The sequence below is a fragment of the Alligator mississippiensis genome, chromosome 3 (assembly GCF_030867095.1).
Source record: "Alligator mississippiensis isolate rAllMis1 chromosome 3, rAllMis1, whole genome shotgun sequence".
Taxonomy (NCBI): Eukaryota; Metazoa; Chordata; order Crocodylia; family Alligatoridae; genus Alligator; species Alligator mississippiensis.
The window spans coordinates 188,495,088-188,516,910 of NC_081826.1; the positions used below are offsets into that span (position 1 = coordinate 188,495,088).

Here is a 21,823-nt window from a genome sequence, read left to right on the forward strand (position 1 = left end):
TCTCCAACCATTCTATTCAATGGCTATTAATAGATCTGTCATCCATGAATTTATCTTTTTGAACCTGGGTAACTTATAAGCAACAGTTGGACTTGAGACATCAGTAGCTACTGGAGTGTTCAGAAGATGTATGTTTTGGCAGTGTCCAAATATAAAACATTTGGGTAAAAATCATACATACATATACATAACACATACATACATATTTATATCTATACCTATAGATAGATAGATATTCTAATATTATAAAAGCCTAAGTCTGTCTGTCCGTAATGCTTTATTCACGCTCTGATTGGCTGATGGAAACAGCCAATCAGAGTGCTCCAACTGTGGTGAAGTGTCACCATGATTCCAAAGCCACGCTGAGGACCGAACAGAGGGTGGGGGAGCTGAGGCCAGCAGTGCTGGCCTCGGCTCTCCCACCCCGCTCCCTGCAAGAGGCAGAATAGCGGCAGCACAGGGCACTAGGCGGCAGCACTCCATCCCAGCCCCTGCCCCTCCACCCCGCCCCCTGTCATTCTTGACGGGCAATTGGCTAGTACACACACACACACACACTATAAAATCATATATTTATTACTTTATTCATCTTATTACTTTACATCATTTTCACGTGATACTATCATTAGTGTTTCAGTAACAAATTCTTTTATAGAACATTATTGCGCCTCCGATGTGTCTGAAGAGCTCTCTTAGCAGGCAGAAGATATGGAAAGGATTCCCTTCAAATCACATGGAATTCCATATGCTAGACATCTTCAAAAATATGCAGTAGAGTCTGGTTAAAGACCTAGTGTACACAACAACAAAAAATACTAGGAAATCAGTTTAAAAGTTTATATAAGTAGTTTGCCCCTATTTGTATACAGCTTAATTTAGTTATGCAGGTTTTTTTAAATCCATTTCTCCAAGTTGTTTCTGAAATGGTCTCTAAATAGCAAAACTCTTCATTTGTAGATAAATAGTGGGTTATATTTTTCCTCAAGCATCTGTGAAGATTTTTACCAAAATGTTTTATATTCAGGCATTTCCAAAACATACATCTTCTGAACACTCCAGTAACTACTGATGTCTCAAGTCCAAGTAGTCATTTGGATAGAAATCCAATAAAGTTCATGAAATATTTTTAATTGATCAGGCATACCCCCTGGGGTACTTGAGAAGGCCCTAAGGGGTATGCGTGGGCAGACGGGGACAGAACGCCACCACGCACCAACCCACACTGCCGTGCAAGGACCGCCCGCCCAGCCAGACACAGGAGAAGCTCACACATGGTGGCTGCTCCTGCTCCATGTTTGGCTGTGCCCCACCCCCACCGCTTTGCATCCAGCCGCACACCGCCACCCTGCCCCACCCCCACCCCGCATCTGGCCACTGGGGGTACACGGCTCTGCGTCCAGCCGCTGGGGGTACACTGATCCAAAAAGGCTGAAAACCCCAGTATTCATTCATCCAGTCCCTTTTTGAGCCTCCCTATGCTACCTGCCTCTACCACCTTCTATGGAAACGAATACCACAAGTTAATGATGCATAAAAAGTACTTTCTCATCCTAGTTTTAAACCTGTCAGCTATTAATTTCAACCACTGCCTCCTAGTTCTATTGTTCTGGGACCTGGTAAAACAGGTCCTTGTTTACTTGGTCCACACCCTTGATGTTTTACTAGACCTGTATCACATCTTCCCTCAGCCTTCTTTCCAAACTGAAGAGTCCTAGTGTTTTTAGTCTCTTGTGGTATGCCAGCTGCTCCAGTAGTGAAGCATTTGCTTTGGTATTTTTTGTAGTACCCTTCTCTTGTCAGGGCAGATTCCCATTCACCAACCTTGATTTTGACTAGATTAACCCTCTTTGGAGACTATTCTAAATTGTCTCTTTTTTTACCTTATTTATATGACCTATTGTATCCATTCTGTTTATTTTTCTCTTTCTCTTGCTTTCATTATCCTGGAGCATCCTTTTACTATTTTCCTTGTAATTTTTTCTCTTTTCTATTAGTTCGCTTTGTTCCAATAACACAATACATATTACTCACTAAATCAACTGAAGAAAAATATGCATGCTGACAGCAAGCACACCATTTTCATATTCTATTGAAGAATGTCTTATATTTCTGATGAAGATGCTCAGTAGCTGAAACTTTCTTGTAAACAGAGGAACCATCTTAAATAGAGATTTAATTTGAAGATTCAGTACTTGTGTTGTCCTATAAATTGACGGTATGTTAAAACACTTTTCTTCACAACAGAAAAAGACATAATATATTTTATTGAAAACATGAATAGTATCAAACTGGAGTTCCATTTCAGAATTACTGAACACAGGGCTTACATATTTTTGACAGCTAAGGTAAGGCACAAACTTCAATTCTCCTAAGGAAAAAAGTCTTAAAAAATACATTACTTTCTTAAATAACAATATTGTGAGCGACTCAGAAAGTGGCTAAATATGGCCTCGAAGAATGATGGAGTATTAAAAGTGACTGATTTCAAAATCATCTATTTGGAAGTGGTTAATGCTTTAGGCATAGACACAGGATAAAAAAGGAGCCTAAGCAAATGGCACTGAGGTATGGGCAACCTGGCAAACTTAGTAGAGGAATTTGACTGCTATGCTGCACACCACAAAGTTATTTCAAAACACTTCTACATGGCCTCCTTTTGAAAAACTACTAGCATGTTGTATAGTGGCTTAGATTTAAGAAAAAGCACATCTACAAGAAGGTTTCTTGATTATTACTGGTATTCCGAGATGCCAATTCTATAAATCTTGCGTCACACATTCTGCTCGGTTTTTCAGAATTACTCAAACAGTACCAATAGACTATTCCTTATATACAATCCTTTGTATAAGTTAGGTTCAGAATTAAAAAGATGTGTTTGTTACTGGTATTTTAAAACTAAAGCAGGACAGAAGTAGAAAAGAAATATAGAAGCAATTTCTCAGCGACGTGAAGAATACTTTTTGGTTAAAAATGTGTTATTCTTTGGATCTGAGCTGGAATATAGCCTTTTGCATGGCCTACAACAGTCAAGTGTGCCTTATGTATATATTTACTATAATATAACCTGAGCTTTTGACTGAAATCAATTACCTTAAGTGTCTCAGGCCCTTTTGGCTCAGCAAGTATGAATTATATAACTAAAACAAGAGCCAATTAGAACCCTTCAGTCAAGTAGCATTGGGTTGATCTGAAAATAAGGAATCTTCAACCATCCAAACCCCATTCAGTTTCTTTGGGAGACTCAGAGATCGCATGAACCCCAATTTAGAGATGATATTTGTCTGAAAATAAATCTGCATATGATGGCGATTACTGCAGCTCACCACACTCTTGGGTCTCTCTCTCTCTCACCTTCTCTCCCACACACACACACACACACACACACTTCAATTCCAGCTCAACCTTTTTGGTGGGCTGTGGAACTATAAATGTTTTCTTTGGAATAAGAAACCATTATTTCAGGTCTCTTGTTTAGTCCTCTTTCCCATTCACCCTCATTTTTCCTTCTGTGATTTCTCAATGATAGGAGGCACAGCAAGTTAATAGTCCTGGAAGATTAGTTAGTTAAACTGTGGTTTTCAGATCTTTATGTACTGTGTGCATGTCACGCTCACTCTGATGTCAACCTCAGCTTTTTTGGCCCTTTAAAAGGCAAAAACAGAGAAGGATCAGCACTCATCATAAAAGTGAGCTTTCAACATAAGTTAATGTAAGTTTAACTATTCTAAATGGAGAATAAGAAATTACCTGGTTGCTTCCTTAGCAGCATATTCAGTAAGATTTCAGACGGTTTAAGACCATTTCAGCTGATCAAAACCAGCCAACTCAGATGTCTCTCTCACTGGTTTCCTTATTTATTGACTGCAGATCAGTTGCTCTGAGAGAGAGACTATGCTTGCACAAGCCAGGGATGTTCAACTTCTGGGCACTGGGAGGCTGCAGACCCTGGGCTACACACTGCATGAGCCTTAACCTGTGAGAGGAAGCCCCCCTGGAGTCTCTTCAGCCATGTAAGCAAGCAGTTCCCCATGCTGCCACATGCAATCCAGCTCTACTCCAGGCAGCACGAGCAACCCAAGAACCCTGTCTCTGCTCCAACCACACATGCACACCCTCCAGACAGCTCCACTCTATTCCCATCCAAGTGTGCAGCCAGGCACTGCTCCCAGTGGCACATGAAGCCCGAGCAGTTTGGCTACGCTCCCAACCACACATGCAGTCTTGCTCCTCTCCCACCCTCCCCCACTTTGGCATGTATAACATGGGCAGCCAAATGCTTCCTCCCCGCCTTCTACTGTGCTGTTCCAGCACCAGGAGCAAGGCAGGAAGCAGAAGCGAGAAGAGAAGAAGAGAAGCCCAGATCCCAGCCACAGGAGGAGGTAAACAATAGCAAGACAGGAGACTACAGGCCACATGTTAACCCTTTGTGAGCTGCATATATTGCATGGGCTGCCAGTTGGATGGCTCTGGCACAAGCTATAAATGCAAAACTAAGGCTCTCCAGTACCATACCCACTGTCAAATGAAACAGGCAAAGGTATTTTCATAGAGTAAGGTGAAAAGGATTGTGATGACAATTTAGCCTGTCTGCCTGAATAAACAAGGCTAGAGAACATCTACAGGAACAAGATTACAACCCAGGATACAGACCCAAAGATATCACTGAGCTTATACACTTCATCCTCACACACAACAATTTCACTTTTAATAATCGACACTTCCTACAGATGATGGGAACAGCTATGGGCACTAAAATGGCCCCACAATATGCCAACCTTTTTATGAGCCACCTGGAAGAAAAATTCCTCAAGAACTGCACCATCAAACCCTTGCTGTACTTACGATATATCGATGACATCTTCATCATTTGGAGTGAGAACCTGGAATCTCCGATTGAGTTCCACCAGAAATTCAACAGTCACCATCCCTCCATCCGACTTTCTTTAGAATACTCCAACACCAACATCCCCTTTTTAGACACAAGGATCAGTATCCAGAAGGGTAAAATACACACCACAGTATACAAGAAACCCACAGACCAACATACATATCTGCACAGAACCAGCAATCACCCGAAACACACCAAAAAAGCTGTGATATACAGCCAAGCCCTCAGATACCACTGCATCTGTACTGAAGAGAACACCCAGGATCGCCACCTCACCAATCTTAAAAAGGCTTTCACCCAGCAAAGACACTCCTCCAGAGAGGTATATCGCACGTTTGAAAGACACCTGGATACCACGTGAAGAACTGCTGCAGTACAGAAGAAAAACACCCACATATCGCACACCACTGGTTATGACCTATCACCCATCCCTTGAACCTGTACGGAAAATCCTCAAACAATTGCAACCCATATTAGAAAGAGACCCTATTCTTAAAAAGATCTTCCCAGAGCCACCCATCCTAGCCTTCAGACAAGCACCAAACCTCGCCAACCTCATCACCAGAAGCAAACTTCCTCAACCCCAGAACACACCAAAAGGATCCAGACCGTGCCATGACAAGAAATGCAAAACCTGCCAACACATCTCCACCACCCCCACTATTACTACACCCCACAACAGAGCCATCAGCATCCCAGGATCTTACAGCTGCACCTCCAAGAATGTAGTATACCTCATCCAATGCACCAAATGCCCTGATGGAAGATATGTAGGAGAGACCAGACAACAACTGTGCACCAGAATGAATGCACACCGGAAATCCATCAAAGACAGAAACATCCAATTACTGGTGGGGTCACATTTCTCACAGGAGGGCCACTCTCTCTCCAATCTCTCAGTCCTGATCCTCAAGGGAAACTTACACAACGCTTCCCAGAGACGAGCCTATGAGCTCCATTTCATCAACCTGCTGGATACTAGAGATCAGGGACTAAACATAGACATTGGATTTTTGATACATTACAATCTGCCTGGCAACTGACTCCCCAGCCCAGCCCAGCCCAGCCCAGCCCAGCCCCTGGCTTCTTTACTTTTCATTCCATCCAGGAAGAGCACGCAGCAACTGCTGAAGCTTCCTTAGCCTGACGAAGGGTTTTTGAACCCAAAAGCTTGCTTAATATCTATTCTCCAACCATTTGGGTTGGTCTAATAAAAGATATCAAATTCACCCAAGGAACCTTGTCTGCCTAAGAAAGACATAATTTTATATGAAGACCTGAAGTGATAGGAAATCCAAATTTTGGGTCTTCAGACTCCAGATTGAAAAATGTGATCACATCTATATTTGAAAGCAATAACTACTTGATAAAGATTATAAAAATAATTGAACTGTGAAAGAAAAATATTAAATTTTTCCTAAGCAAAGTCACTTCCATTATATGAAATTATAGTTTTAATACCATATTTTAAACTGTTAAGAGTCTGGCCAGTTTTCATCATATCAACAGGATGAGATTCCACACTATCAATTTTTAAAAGAATAAAACTAAGATCTTTTAACTTCCATAGCAAAACTTGTGAAATTCATCCCAAAATAAACCACAAATGTTCACAGATTTGCTGTAGACAAATCAAAGGCAAAGAACAGTAAATGTTATCAAAACATTAGTCAGTCATTCTTTCATTTTCAAGAAATTCTGAATATTCTGAAATAGAACAGGCTTTTAAAGCAATTTTAATAAATGGTTTCCACTTAATTTGTTAGTGATTCAAATTACTTTCTACCCAAATTATTCATCATGCAGGATATATGGAAGAGTTAAAAAAAAAAAAAAAAAGACTCTCTCCACTTCAATAAAGGAAATAAAGCAGCAAGCTGTACTAACACTATCACTAGTGCTAATGGATAAAAAAAATGTGAGAATTAGCACCATTAAGTTCTACACAGTAAATTCATTTCTATACTATGTTTTCTTTCAAGTCTTATACCCTTTTCTGCCTATGCCTTACTGAAAAGTGCTTGCAATTTCAGTCACGCATTTCGTAAGAAAAGGACTCAGTTCTATTAACATAGTTCACTTTTTAATGTTAAAACTCCGAATATAAAGTTATTTTGTTAAATGATACTGAAAGTCGGTAGCATAACTAGGGGAGGGGGGTACTTGCTACAGGGCACCGACTATGAGGCAGCCCCAGGATCTCTTGCCACTGGCAGTCTGTTGTGACAGGAGAAGCTCCGAGTTGCCTTTGCACAGTCTTAGGAGCAAGGTAAGAGTCAATCAATGTATTGATAGGGGGTGTGTGGAGCAAGCAGAATGGTGATCCCTGCCGGATCCACCCCCAGGAGCCTTTGCAATGGCAGGGAAAACTCTGTGTTGCCTGTATCCAGCCACAGGAGCCGAGCAGTGCAGCACCACACCAAACAGTGTAGCTAGAGTGCAGGGGGGGTGCGCAGGGAAAGCAGAATAATGCTCCCATGAAAAACCACCATGTCACTACTGAGTAGGTCTACTGCTTATGTATTATCAATTAAAATAGTGTTAATAAAACTCCATTTTATTATGAAGATTATTTTGAAATTACTACAAAGAAAAATACCATTATACTAAACTAGTAAGAAAAAAAAATTTGATTCAATAAATTTTATTGTAATTTACTACAGGCAGAGTTGGAAACAATGACTACAGTTAAGGTTGTTTGTCACATACTCATAATAAAACCCCAATACCAATGGCGCAAGCTCAAGAAAAGTTGGATCCAGCAGGAGCCTGCCTGCCTCTCCTACAGTTGGGGGGCTAGCTGCCAGCAGGCCCTGAGCTGCGGGGGGGCCTGGACCTTCCTACAGGGGTGATGTCCCCTGGGCAGCCCCAGGGGGCACTGCCACCATGGAAGGAAGGACCGGGGCCTCCTGCAGCTCAGGGCTGCTTGTCCTGCCCGCAGCTTGTCCCCCAGCCACAGGAGAGGCAGGCAGGCTCCACGGGGGGGGGGGGGGGGGGGGGGGGGGAGATCAGGCCTCTTACCATAACAGTGACATAAGCCCCTAAATTGAAATGGTGGGTTTTTAATCACTGCAATTAAAAAAACACCATTTCAATTTAGGGGACTAAACTCCTGCCACATGCACAATCGGCCTAAGGGTTTGAGGAAAAGGGGGAGAGAGAGAGAGAGAGAGAGAGAGAGGGAAAAAAGAAAGGAGCCTGGAAGAGTCAAAGGATGAAGAACAGCAATAGGAGAGGGGAGAGATGGACATGGTAGACTGTGGCAAAGGGGGTTAAATAGTGATCAAGTGGTGGAAGAGGACTGGAGTGGGGAAAGACAATAGGTAGGGCAGGAAATGAAACAGCAGATACAGAGAAGTACTGTAGACCACAGATTCCCACTCACAGTACCATGAGATCCCTTTAAGGGTGCCAGGCAATAATAGCACTGATAGGTGTGCAAACACCTACACAGGATTCACAAGATAAACCCAGTGATTTCAATAGGAATAAGTCAAAAACATTACGATCTGTTGTCATTTGAGTTCTCTGCAGCAGAAGAATTGCTCTATTATTGTTCCAAAAAAACAAGTGAAAACGAAGAGCAGGCATTTTCTGAAGGGTGCCTTTAGCCATGGAGTCCTGAGTCACAACATTCTGTTGCTGTCAACAAATCTGTGTAAAACTCATGGGGACAAAGCATGCATATCCCATTTGCTTCTTGTGATTAGTCCACATAGAGGCTGACAGCCTACTACTGATACCAATTATTCCCTTACCTCAAGTGGCAAAACTTTCTGCTTTGTATCTAAAGGCCTGAACCTGCTGAGGACTCAAATCAGGGATCAGTTCAGGTCCACAAATGGAATTTCTATTTTTTAATTAGGCTTTTTTCCTTTTTAATAGAAAATCATATCCAATCCCACTCAACAGTAAAAAAAAAAAATCAAAGTCTTCATCATTTCATCAAAATAGGTAGACACCTAATAGAAGTCATTAGCATGGAGAAACTTTTAGGGATGGACATTTTGCTGCCTCTTTGGACACAGAAGTGTTGCTTGCAGATATTAACACAATTTTTGCCACAAGGCACAGAATAAGGCCTATAACTGCATTCCTATCTCCTTTTCCAGAGTTCCAATAAATTTATAAACAGGATATTTTCTTAGCTCTAATCTGACTTCCTTGAAAACACACTGAAATAGAAATAATCTCTCTTTACAGGCTGGGACAGTAATGTATTGAACCAGAGCAGCCATTCAAAATAGTTTCTTTAATGAACTCAGGAATAACTACATTTTACATGCTGTAGGAGCATAGGAAGAAAAAAATTGCATTGATTTTTCTTAAAACCTCATACAAATGGTATTCTAAGAAGACAAGTTTATTGCAAACTATTGACTTATTGTAAGAAAAAAAATAGTCTAATTCTTTGGTTAGAACTGCCATAAAACAACAGCTCCTGAAAGTTTGTTAGTTTTGTACAAAATCTGTCAGCTCAGTACATTTGTTATATTGATAAATGAAACTTCTACAACATCACTTAGAAACAGCTAAGAAAAATTAGATTCTATCACTTCTGCTCATTCACAGTTGCCACAATATACTCCAATATTTAAAATCCAATTGTAAGGAAACCATATCCCTCTTCTTTAATTACATTAAGCAAAAATGCATCTATTTTTGTGCAGCTGTATTAGTCTTCCCCATAATAACTATCTTTGACAAATTAGATCATAGTATACTTTACATTTTGTCCAGCAACAGAATTAGTTCAACGTCCCTAACCTGAAAACAGATGTGTAACTTTATGCAAATAAGCAGGCTCACTCTGGACGAGTAAAGTTGACCATGTGCATAAATGTCTGTAGGACTGAAGCTCAAGCACACAAGCATGGCCAGAAGCTGTATTTTGGAAGATATTTTCATTTTCAATTCTAATCCTGGATTAAGTAAAGGAATAATTGCTGCCATTGCTTTAACTGTTAGCAATAAAAAAAAAAAACCCAACAACTTAAAGCAATTATTTCAAACTCCTGCTTAAAATCCTGTACTGAACTGTCTTACAATCATAAAATTTGATGCACATACAAGATTTTTTTAGCTGTCTGCTTTCCTAACTACCTATTTTGATATTCTGTTTGTTCATAAGGTGGCTTGCCATTCTCACTGAAAGACCAGTAAAAACTACAAGCATTCATTCAATTTCTCCCTGGGGAAACATTCCCCTTTTGGGGGAAAGATCTTCCAGGTGTCACCCTGGAAGACCTCCCTTGTGAGAAACTGCTGGGTCTGGGAAGGGAAGGGAGCACCAGCAGTAATGTATTAGCAGTTCTCCCTGACTCTTCCCCAAACTGAGCTGAGGACTTTGCCCCACTGCTCCTCATCCCTCTTCTTCCCAGACCCATCAGGGAGGGGAGGGGAGCAGCAGTGGGTGGTCCCTGCCTCTTCCCCAGAGACTGCCAGCTGGGTGGGACAGTGGGAATGACAGGTCTCCCCAGGCCCAATTCTGACCCCAATAGCTTTGAAATTACCTCCCCAGGAGGGGGCAAAGACAGCAATGTGAAATGGGTTCAGAAGGCTCCCCCCAGTCGCCCTGTGCCTCCAACTTAACACTGCCACTCATCCAGGCAGCTAGGTTGTCTACTTAAAAGCTTGCAGGAGTGCGAAGTAGGCCCAATTCTCCACCACATTCCCTTTTAAATCATCGCCACTGTTCCCCACGTCTTCCCCAGATTGCTCTTCAGGCCTCCCCCAGGCCAGGGTGATGTCAGTGAAGAGGGAGCAGACTCAGCACCTGTACTGCTCCCTCTCCCAGAAAGATTTCTCATGGTGGAACTTTCTACCTCTAGAAATGAATGCCTGCTCAAGATTGTGTTGGTCTAAGGACATAGGCAGGCAAGGTTCTTTGGGTAGATGTAATATCTTTTATTTGATTTTTAATTAACTATTTAGTTGGTCTAATAAAAGATACTCACATCTACCCAAAGAACCTTGCCCACTCAAGATTATTGTATAATATCTCTGGAGGAACAGTCTGCGCCAGCTAGGCAACTAGTCTCATTTTTGGCCTTCATTAATTAAATCAATTCCTTGATAAATAATTATAGGACTGGAAAATATACCTTTTGTGTGGGCACTGACTATCCTTTTATCTGACCAAATTAATTATCCATTTATCCATATTGTGTCTCTGTACCATAATAAATATACTTCTTTAGATAGGGTAAGCTAGATAGGGTTGTCCTCAAAACAATGGTTCTTTTTTACTCAAAGAAATCAGGATAGTAAATAACTCTTCTTCCCTCTGAGACCCAGTCATATGTGCTTGAGGCTGCTGCAGCACAAAAACAAAATATCCTCACAAATGTCTCCAAACAGTCAAGCTGAAAATCCAAGCCAAAGTTTCATTTAACAGCCTGTCAGTTTTTTGATGTGAAGCTAATGAATGCAGTGGCAAACAAATCCATCAAACCTAACATCAAAACAACTGCACTTCATCCCACCAAAGGGAAAAAATGAAATACAACCTGCAGGCCAGCACTTTGATCTAATTTATCCACAGAAAATAGGACTCTAAGTAGCTACTGCTGTAGAATATGCATGAGTAACTATGGATTTAATTTTATGAAAGGAAGAAATAATATTTAAGAAGCCAAAGACTTCGGCAGAAAGGAGTTCTCTTTCAGGTGCTACGCAGTTAAATAATAAACTAGCTCATACATGAACTCTTTAAACATGTACTGAGAATACACCAAGTTTTAAGGTGAACTATAGTGTGGCAGCTTTAGACTACAAAATTTCTCCCTCATGTTACTTTATAATAAAGAAAAATATAATAGAAGATTTTATACAAAATGTAAGACTTATTAAAAAGCATGTTATAAGACTTTTCAATGCAGTTTTATTAATTTAAAAGATTTTTATTCAGTTGAAGTTTTCTCCATTACCTCACTGTAAGATATACCCATCCATAACAGTACTCTATTCATGTGAACTATAAACCAAGTACCCATTATCCCACTCAGATCATAATTAAATTACCTGCCCTAGGGCTTCCAATTCTTCTTGCTTATCCCCCCTGGGTCTCGCATCCGTGTATAAATATTTTAGGTAATTACCCAACTGCCCTATTTTCTCTCTGAGCACATAAAGGCTTCCCCTATTGCCTCCTCTGACTTGACTTTTTCCAGGTCACCTGGCTGTTTATTTATCTCTTGGATTTCATCTCCATCTCCCACTGAAACTAGTTTAAAGCCTAGGTTTAAGTAATATTAAAATGGGCAAAAATAAAGAGCACAACAACCAAGTTAGTATATAAAAGTACAAGATCTTTTTCTGAAGTTTTTCAGGCTGCTTGTAATTTTGAATGCTATAGTACAAGATACAGATTTCATTCATCATAGCCAAGAGTATTTCTACTGAGAAAGAAGGTAGAAATTGTGATCATTTACCCAGAACTTAACAATCACCTGCTGACCTTTCAATTACTATATGTAAAACATACCTAGAAAAGTGCATTTCATAATATCACACAAAGAAAATAAAAAGACTGCATCTGTAAATTTTTCATAAATGCAACCCTGGGATTCACCCTTAAAGTCAACTGAATTAGATAAAAATGTTACCTTTCAATACATTACTTCAATAATTTAATAGTAAAGGAATACTGAAAGAATGATGGGATCAGGCATTAAAACAGGCTACAACATCTTTTTGCGAACATGTTTTAGTACATACTACCAGTACTGCATCATCATAAATTCCTGAATCAGCCTTACTGAGAGATAGCTTCAACTACAGCATGCAATTTCAGAAAATGTCACTCAACTTGCAGAAAGATTTTTAACTCCAAATTTTTATCCTATATCCAAGGACATATGATTAACATGACAGAGTAAAAACCAACTCATATGAAGAATTATAGAAGAATTATAAAATTGGTAGGCAGGCAACAAAAATGACAAAGGGTTTGGAAGACAACTCATACAAAGAGAGGTTGAAGGAAATAGGCATGTTCAGCTTGCAGAAAAGGCGCTTAAGAGGGAACATGATACCAGTCTTTAAATATCTGAAGGGCTGCCATAAAGAAAAGGGAGAACACCTTCTCTCTCTTGCTTCAGCAGAACGTGAACCAATGGCTTCAAGTTGCAGCAAAGTAAGTTTAGTTTGGATATCAGGAAAAACAACTTCACTGTTAGAACACCGAGGCAGTGGAACAGACTGCCAAGGGAAACTGAGGATTCTCCATCATTGGAGGTGTACAAGAAAAGGTTAGATAAGCATTAGTCAGGGAATTCCTCATATTTCTTAGCTTCACTGGTTGCAGCACATGGCTGGCAAGAAAATGTCCCTTCCCCTCCCCTGTTGCGACAAGTCAGAGGTTTCTCTTTTGTTTTGTTCATTTTTGACTTTCTTAAAAGCACTGGATGTTGGCTGCAGCCAAGGCTGGAGATTTTGCCTGGGTGTGCCAGTGATCCTGCTGGGACTAAAACCACAGGTTCCTGGTTAGAGGGTCTTGCACCTCTACTCAGGATCAGACCAAACACCACATTTGGGGTCAGGAAGGAATCTTACCCAATAGTCAGACTTAATGGACTGTGGGAAGTTTTGCATTTTTCTGGAGCAGGGGGTGTGGCCCTCTCCCTTGGATCTTTTTTAAAAACCTTCGCAGCAGCATGACACTAACCACTATCATTCCCCCGCTTTACCTGACACAGGTTACTGTGTTATGCCTTGCAGATGTGGACAGAGTTGATGGTCATTTTAGCAATAGGTTAGACAAGATTTGTGGCATGGTTTCGGTAGGTTTGATTCTGTTTCAGGTAGGGGACTGGACTAGATTACCTCCAGAGATCCCTTCCAGCCCTACCCTTTTATGATTCTGTAATATCTTAATTTACAAAAGCACCTTATAGTAAAAACAGCATAGGAGTACAGTGAACAAAATATACCAGTAAGGTCATCAGATACAGCTCTCATGGAAGCTAGCATGGAATAAACATCTAAACCGATAAAAAGCATTTTAAGTAAGGACCATGTCATGTTACACTTAGATGTGTTAAGTACGTTTAAAATGCAAACAGCCATGTAGTCAAGTAGTAAGTCACATGCTAAGTGCAATGTATCATGGCAAAGTTAGGACTTTTTGTGGAAGAAATCTCTCCAGATTGTATTAAGTACCACATGCTCAGCTATCAGACTGCTCCACAGAGATGATACAAACTCAAGACTCCATTGAGGTGCAGGAGCTGGGTTGACTGTTAGTTTCAACCCTGGCTTTGCACCCAAATCTTGAACCAACTCCCCCATGGTGCTGGGCTGGGACCAACAATCAACAGTTGGTCCTAGCCACAACACTGCACCAAAGTCTTGAACCAACCCTGGTGCAGTGCCAGGGCTGGGACCAACAATCAGCTGACTGTGAGTCCCAGCCCCAGCATTGCCTCAGAGCTACCTCAAGGTTGCAGCAGCAGAGACCCAGCTCACCCCATGGATCCATCAGCAAGAGCTCCCTTTGCTTCCCTTTGCCTGCCACCAGTGGCAGAGTGGACTTACCTTGGCGGTCCCAGGTAGGACAGTGCTGGGAACAAAGCAAGGAAGGCACGGGCTCCAGGTATGGGGGTTGCATGTCCTCGCAGGCAGATATGCGAGCTGCAGCACCCAGTGTTGGGGTCAGTTTTGTGGGGAGGAGGAGAGGGGCTGAGGCACAGCTGTCTCCAGCCCTGTCTAGAGTGAGTTGAGACTGTAGTAAGCATTATCTTGGGACTGCTCCGAACATGTTCTAATTTTTAATATAGCATGGCAATGTTTACAATGATCTAAATAAAATATGTGCTAAGTGCCCCATATGACAAGGCCCCAATTGTTTTGCACAATAGATCTAAGAAGTGTTGCTCAAAATTAATAAAATGTTTCTGGAAACATCTGTTCCATAACTGCAGAGAAAAAAACAAATATCTTTAAGCTATGTGTTTAAGCAGGAAAATCAAAATCTGATGGTCAAGATGACAAAAAGGTTGTGGATTTCACATAGATTATCCAGAAATATTTTTCCTACAGTTACACACCATTAAATCTTGCCTAAAAAGAGAGATGTAAATTCATTCGTGGATTAAAGTAATGTCTCTTAGCCCATCACTTCAGAAGGTTTTTTTATGTTGTTGAATACAAAACATTTAAATGGTATGTAAACAGTTATATTCAGCAACTTTAATGCCTGAACATTGCCCCTAGTTCAGCACACAAGTTGCCTGTTCAGCACAAATTAAAGTAGACCCCAGCAAAACATACAAACTAATTGTCACTGGTTCATCAGTTTTACTAACATTAACAAAATGCATTGAAGTAAGATAACTCAAAATGTTGTGTGTGGAACAGCAAATAGTTCCAGCCTATTCAAATAAATGTAAACTCCATTAGGTAAATAATAAAATCTACAGAAGCCTAAAGAAATTTTCCATCTACCCTTCTTCCATGCTTTTTAAAATTAAGTATAAATAAATTATTTTCCAGGTACTAAAGTTACAAACTGAAAACTAATAATATTTAAAATGTATGGTGTCCCACTAAATCTTCACATCATGTTGCAAACATAACTAAGTTATAAAATATGCTAAAAGGCAAATAAGTCTTGGTCTTGGCATTTTCTATAGCTCCCGTACCATCATAGGAGTATTTTCTATTGCTCCCGCCACCATCATACTATAACATTTTTCAGATAAGCCTGTTCCCCCTATTTTTTCAAGCACTATTAGTTGAAAGAATAGGTAGGCAGTGGATATCACAATCTTCATCTGACCTCCTGCCTTCTCAGATTCAGTCTCTTCCCAGGAAGGTCAGCTCTACAACTCCTGAAAACTGGCCACAGCCACCATATTTCTCAGAAGTTAGCAAGGACAGTTCCAGCCAACACACCAATGCTGGAAAGAAGGTACATACCAGGAAACTGAGATAGCAAGTTTAGTAATTTTCCCAAAACCAGAGACTGAGTCAGTTTTGGAACAAGAAACAGATTTTAAAAGTTCAGTTCCCTTAGCTCTATACTTAAAACATGCTCTAAGGGACTGCACCCTCCCCCATTTAAATCTGCAATTGATTTCACTGCATTATGTTTAGATTCAATTCAGAAGAACAATACCATTTCTTAACCTTAATATCTGCCAAAGCGTTAATGAAACTTTATGAAATTATGTGTCTGATTCTGCACAAAAAAGAAAAGGAATGAATGCTGCCTATACCTCTTAAGGTTTGGATGTTTATAAGGCTGCAATACACTTGTAAGCAACTTGGAACTGTCTGGCAGAGATGAACAAACTCATGTAAGCTGGTAAATAATCAACAATCGATATAAAGAACTCTCTAAGGAGAAAGCTGCAGAATCCTGACCTAGATTAGTACATTCTGCTGACACAAGCAGTGTTTCAGCTATCATACATGATAAACAGAAAACTGTAAGATCAGGCCAGGAATTGGGATGTTGGAGATTTTGTTGTTGTTGTTAAGATGCAAAAGGATTTTTTCTCCAGCATCTTGTAAGTATCACGTACAGGCAGAAAAGGCACAACAAATTAAAAACAATATCAGGGACCCAGTGCTGGCATTAGGAGGCATAAATGGGAAAGATATCTACCATGGCCTGTTTCATGAAATGTTATGATATTGTTATACTAGCAGATAAAACGTAATACAATACCTTTCTTAATTGATATTTTTAGACAATTTATCTGGTGTTATGATATAACTAATCATAGCTTTCCCCATGCTTTTCCATCTCTTGCTTAACCCATAAAAGGACCAAGAAACAGCATCTTTTTTTTTAATATATTTAAGGCACATTTGTAAAGTGTTAGAGTTACCATGTAAACCCAGGTAACTAAACACATTGTTTTCTCCCCATTTTAGTTTATTTGAAAAAAATGTAACAAGTGAATTTGTAACTCCGTGCTCCCCTAATCAATCTTGTTTAACAACAGAGTGAAAGATGAAAGCAGTAATAGTTTCTAGTTACAATATTATTGCGTCAGCTCAGGTACTTTATTTGTATGGCATGAACAAATACAAATAAACACACTCATTAAAAAGACTAATCTAATTCTGCTGATATTTTTCCATATGTATTATATTATCTAGTTCTGTCAAAAACATATGAAATAATTTGAAATCTATTTTAATGGGCTACAACATTTCCAAGCATTTTCATGTTTCATAAACAGGAAGCAAAGGGTGCTATGAAACATGCTTTAATAATAAGGTATATTTTATTACATATATTGAGTGAAATTCATGACTGACATATATAAAGTCAAAGGAGTTGGGATTTACATTGAATCTCAGTCCCAAAATGTTTTACCATCCTGGCCATTATAAATACAAAAAGTATTTGGAAAATGTCAAATACTTCAACTGATGATTAACACTGTAAAGTCACTTTACTTCCACATACAATATACAAACACTCCAACTACCCCAATATATACTACATATATTATGTAAGTAATTACCCTTTAATTACATCTTTCTTCATGTACTAGATAGGAAGGAGTCCTTAAAAACAGAAAGGCATTCTCCCTCAAACATCAACATCTAGCCAAGAACCAGGATTTTTACAACTGATTTTGCACTGGTATAAAGAAAGTGAAACCCCCACCCAACTTCAATGTACCCACTAGCACCACACTTGAATTTGATACTTAAAATTACTTTAAACTCAGGTCTTCCATATGATGGTTCACTACATGGTCTACTCAACTATTGAGCTAATTAAATATATCAATTTAAAAACAATCAATTTTAGTAGTCAGTGCCTTATCAATTCTTTATTACAAATGTGAGTTTCACATTAGAAGTGAAGACCTAGCTGAGTATTTTAAATGCATATTGATGTTTCCATTACTTTCATTAGAGTCAGTGTCCATGTACAGACTATATAGAGCACTGGATCATTTCCAGGCCTTTTACCTCTTGAAACCTACTCATCAATCTCATTCACAATTATAGTCAATTCTGCCTAGAATCATGAAGTTCTGCTATTAAAGAAGATTCTCAAGGTCTTCTTCCAGTTCCAAGCATTTAACCCAGCTTTTCTTCTTGATTGCTAACCCCACAGGTCGTGTTTGGACTCTAAGTATATTTGTTATCTCGTTAGATAGCCTAACATATAAACAAATTGTGCAGTTTCTTTTCTCTTTTTCTTTTGCTGGGGGGGGGGGGGGTAGGGGGGATGGATTGTTGTCCGTAAAGAGCATCTCAATCTGCAAAGTGGCTCTACATTTCCTGTTTATCAAAAAATGCTAAACAATGCTTCTTAAAGTCCATGCTTTTTAACAGTAAAGGGAAAAAATATTGCAGAACAGTAATAACCTTTTATACTGAAACACTACATACATATTGATTTTGTTAATTATCCATATGTTATATATGAAAAGAATGAAAAAATACATGCAGCGCATGAAAGATTTCAATTGAAATACTGGCATGATATTCCTTTTCTGTAAAACATACTTTTTTTTTTTTTTTTTTTTAAACAAGGTCCCACTTTGGGGGTATATTTAATATATCACCCAATATTACCAGGATTTCAGAGAAACTTAAAGGAGATCAAACTATCTTGTTCATTTAGATAAGCCTCCTTTTTCATCTCCCCCTCCCCCTACTCCCTTCTGAATACATAGTTTGCCACTAAGAAATGATCAAAGGAGACATTTAATTTAGGGATTATTTTTGCAATATGACTTACCAATTTAGCAACTTTTCCATAATCAATCCACCTGATTGTGGCAAAGTTTGTTGACTCTGCACAGTTGAAGCCATGGTTAAATCCTGCATGGTATCCATATGGGAAGGTGATCATGAATTCCCCTGCCTCTTGGGTGATCTACATAACAAGATAAGGAAGCAAACACCATATTTTAAAACATGTTTTTAAAGAAATGAGAATTATATTTGCTGCTATGACTACATCAAAAGAGCCATATGCCCATAGTACTCATTCTTGAGTAAAGGCCAATAGTACTGAATGCATCCGAGGAAATATTACTGACTACATTTCAAAAACAATTTTTGGTACCTACATGCATCCACAGAGTGGTTGGACAGAAGTTTCTGGACAGATCTGAATTCAGAGGAACTCTGTTAGCAAATCCTAAGGTACAGCAAGTGGACTGCCCAAGATGTGGGATGGCCATACAACAAATACATGTCCCTGGGTATAGCAAGAAAGGAAGTGTAATCGAAACAGCTGCTGCTAATTCACCTAGTGCTGGGAGCATAGAGTAAGGGCTAGCCAAACTAGTCCACCCCTTGATCTCAAGTAGCCTCCCTGCAATGGCAGCATAGTCACTCAGTGATCCTTGGGGAGGGTGGAAGGAAAGTTTCTCCCCTCTTTCCCATCTCCACACATCACTTCAGTACCTGATCCATTTAGTTTATATAGGTTTAATAAGTGTAATTTATGGCATATTCTAACAACAAGGAGATAGCAGGATTAAATTTAAGAGCTAAGTTTGCATAAAACCTATTACCAATAATGAGACAAATTAGAAAGAATCCAGCTTGATTGAGCGGCCAAGGTGAGTTCATAGGGCTCGTGGTTAAAGAAAACATCTTTTTCACTGCAAACTGAACACATTTGATAGGGAAACCCAGTGGGATGCAATGAACACAGGATCCCGTAAAGTAACTTCTTCGGTGTTTTCCAGGGGAATCAAAACTATACTTTTATGTAGCATCCTTAACTAACCCTTACCAGCATAATTCATACCAGAGATTACTGCATTTTACACATTAACCTTAATGACCTTTTTCCTACCTTTGGCATTCCTTCACCCAATTTTTCCTTCTGTTTCCGCCCCCCTTCCCTTCCTTCTCTACTCATTGTTTTCCTAATTTCCATCTATTTACATTCTCACTGACCTCCTGTCACACTTTTATCTTTTTCATTCCTTGGAGATCTCAAAACAACAGCAGAGTGTTCACATGCCTGAAGAAGGGTACTTGTGCCCAAAATCTTGCAAAGAACTTTGTTCCAGCTACTCAGTTGATCTAATAAAAGATCACATCTACCCAAAGAATCTTGCCTGCCTATGTCCTAACCTTTGCAAAATTAAAAATCTCACCCCTAACACTATTAATCCAAGAATTAACACTTACCTTAATCTTGCTTTTTTTTTTAAACACAGGATTTAAGCTATTAAAAGGATTTTGCTATGTTTGTCTAGAACACTAATCTAGATATCTCCATGTAGGGGGCTGACAAACAGCCTAGTACCAAAACTACAGAGGTTTGAGATAAAGGACTCAAACAGTAATGGGGTCACTACACTGAAGTTTCGTCATCCCTTTAGATCACAGGCGGGCAATTATTTCAGGTGAAGGGCCACTTACTGAGTTTTAGCAAGCCATCGAGGTCTGCACAACAGGCAGCCAGGGGCAGATAAATATTCATTTTCTAAATTTTTAGGGGCCCCGCAGGCCAGATAGAATGACCTAGTGGGCCGCATTCTGCCTGCCCCTGCTTTAGATGGCAAACAAGGATTTACACAAAGGATCACTTGGTTTTTACCAAAAACAGTGATTCACTGCAAAGAGCCTGAAGCTCATTCACCAAGATGAAGCAGCAGCTAGAAAAAATAGGCAACTAAAAAGACACAAATATATGTTGTATCATTAATATAAACCATATCCCAAAACATCAAACAAAAGTAAATATCAGGCAGCAAACAGTATGTCTAATACATTAAAGGGAACAGTGAATAACAGTAGACAGGATCTTCTCAGCATCTCCATATACTAGCTGGATCTGCTGTACTCCAAGGGAGATTCATGTAATGAAGGACAGGGGCCACTACCTGTAATTGCCAGGGGTCACATAAGTCAGGAGCAGTTTCAATCTCCCCTTAGATCTCAAGTAAAGCTCAACCATTAAACCAGTGGTTCTCAAACTTTCTAGACCCAAAGCACCCCTCATTATACCCACGGGTACCCCTCAGAAAATGCCAGCACTTAGTTTTGACTCATTTTTTGACTATGGAAAAATAATTGAACTCATAAAGGCAACAACAGGTCAGAATGCTTTTAACACTGTGGATTTCTACTTGATATAGATTCATAGATGTTAGGGTCAGAAGGGACCTCAATAGATCATCGAGTCCGACCCCCTGCATAGGCAGGAAAGAGTGCTGGGTTTAAATGACCCCAGCTAGATGCCTATCTAACCTCCTCTTGAAGACCCCCAGGGTAGGGGAGAGCACCACCTCCCTTGGGAGCCCATTCCAGACTTTGGCCACTCTAACTGTGAAGAAGTTCTTCCTAATGTCCAGGCTAAATCTGCTCTCTGCTAGCTTATGGCCATTATTTCTTGTAACCCCCAGGGGCACCTTGGTGAGTAAAGCCTCACCAATTCTCTTCTGTGCCCCCATGATGAACTTATAGGCAGTCACAAGGTCGCCTCTCAACCTTCTCCTGCAGAGACTGAAGAGGTCCAGGTGCCCTAGTCTCTCCTCATAGGGCTTGGCCTTCAAGCCCTTAACCGTACGAGTGGCCCTTCTCTGGACCCTCTCCAGGTTATCCACATCCCTCTTGAAGTGCAGCGCCCAAAATTGCACGCAGTATTCCAACTGCGGTCTGACCAGCACCTGATAGAGGGGAATTATCAACTCCTTGGTTCTGTTCGTCATGCATCTGCTGATGCACGATGAAGTGCCATTAGCTTTCCTGATGACTTCATCACACTGATGACTCATGTTCATCTTGGAGTCCACTAGGAATCCAAGATCCCTTTCCGATTCCGTGCCAGCAAGCAGGTCATTCCCTAGGCAGTAGGGTATGCTGGACATTTTTCCTCCCTAGGTGCAGCACTTTGCATTTCTCCTTGTTGAATTGCATTCTGTTGTTTTCTGCCCATATGTCCAACCTGTCCAGGTCTGCTTGTAGTTGTTCCCTGCCCTCCAGTGTGTC

At 40.1% G+C, this 21,823-nt stretch overlaps 1 protein-coding gene across 4 annotated transcripts in view; it reads right to left on the reverse strand.

Annotated features, from left to right (window-relative positions):
* Window positions 1-21,823, reverse strand: part of KDM4C (lysine demethylase 4C) — a 490,147-nt gene that overhangs the window by 337,906 nt on the left and 130,418 nt on the right. For 3 of the 4 annotated variants that reach the window (XM_006272325.4, XM_019478152.2, XM_059724744.1), the window contains exon 9: window positions 18,606-18,743. In XM_006272325.4, the coding sequence (XP_006272387.1) occupies window positions 18,606-18,743 (138 nt within the window). Of the gene's footprint in view, window positions 1-565; window positions 791-18,605; window positions 18,744-21,823 lie in introns of those variants that run through there. The other variant, XM_014608719.3, reaches the window with a different exon arrangement.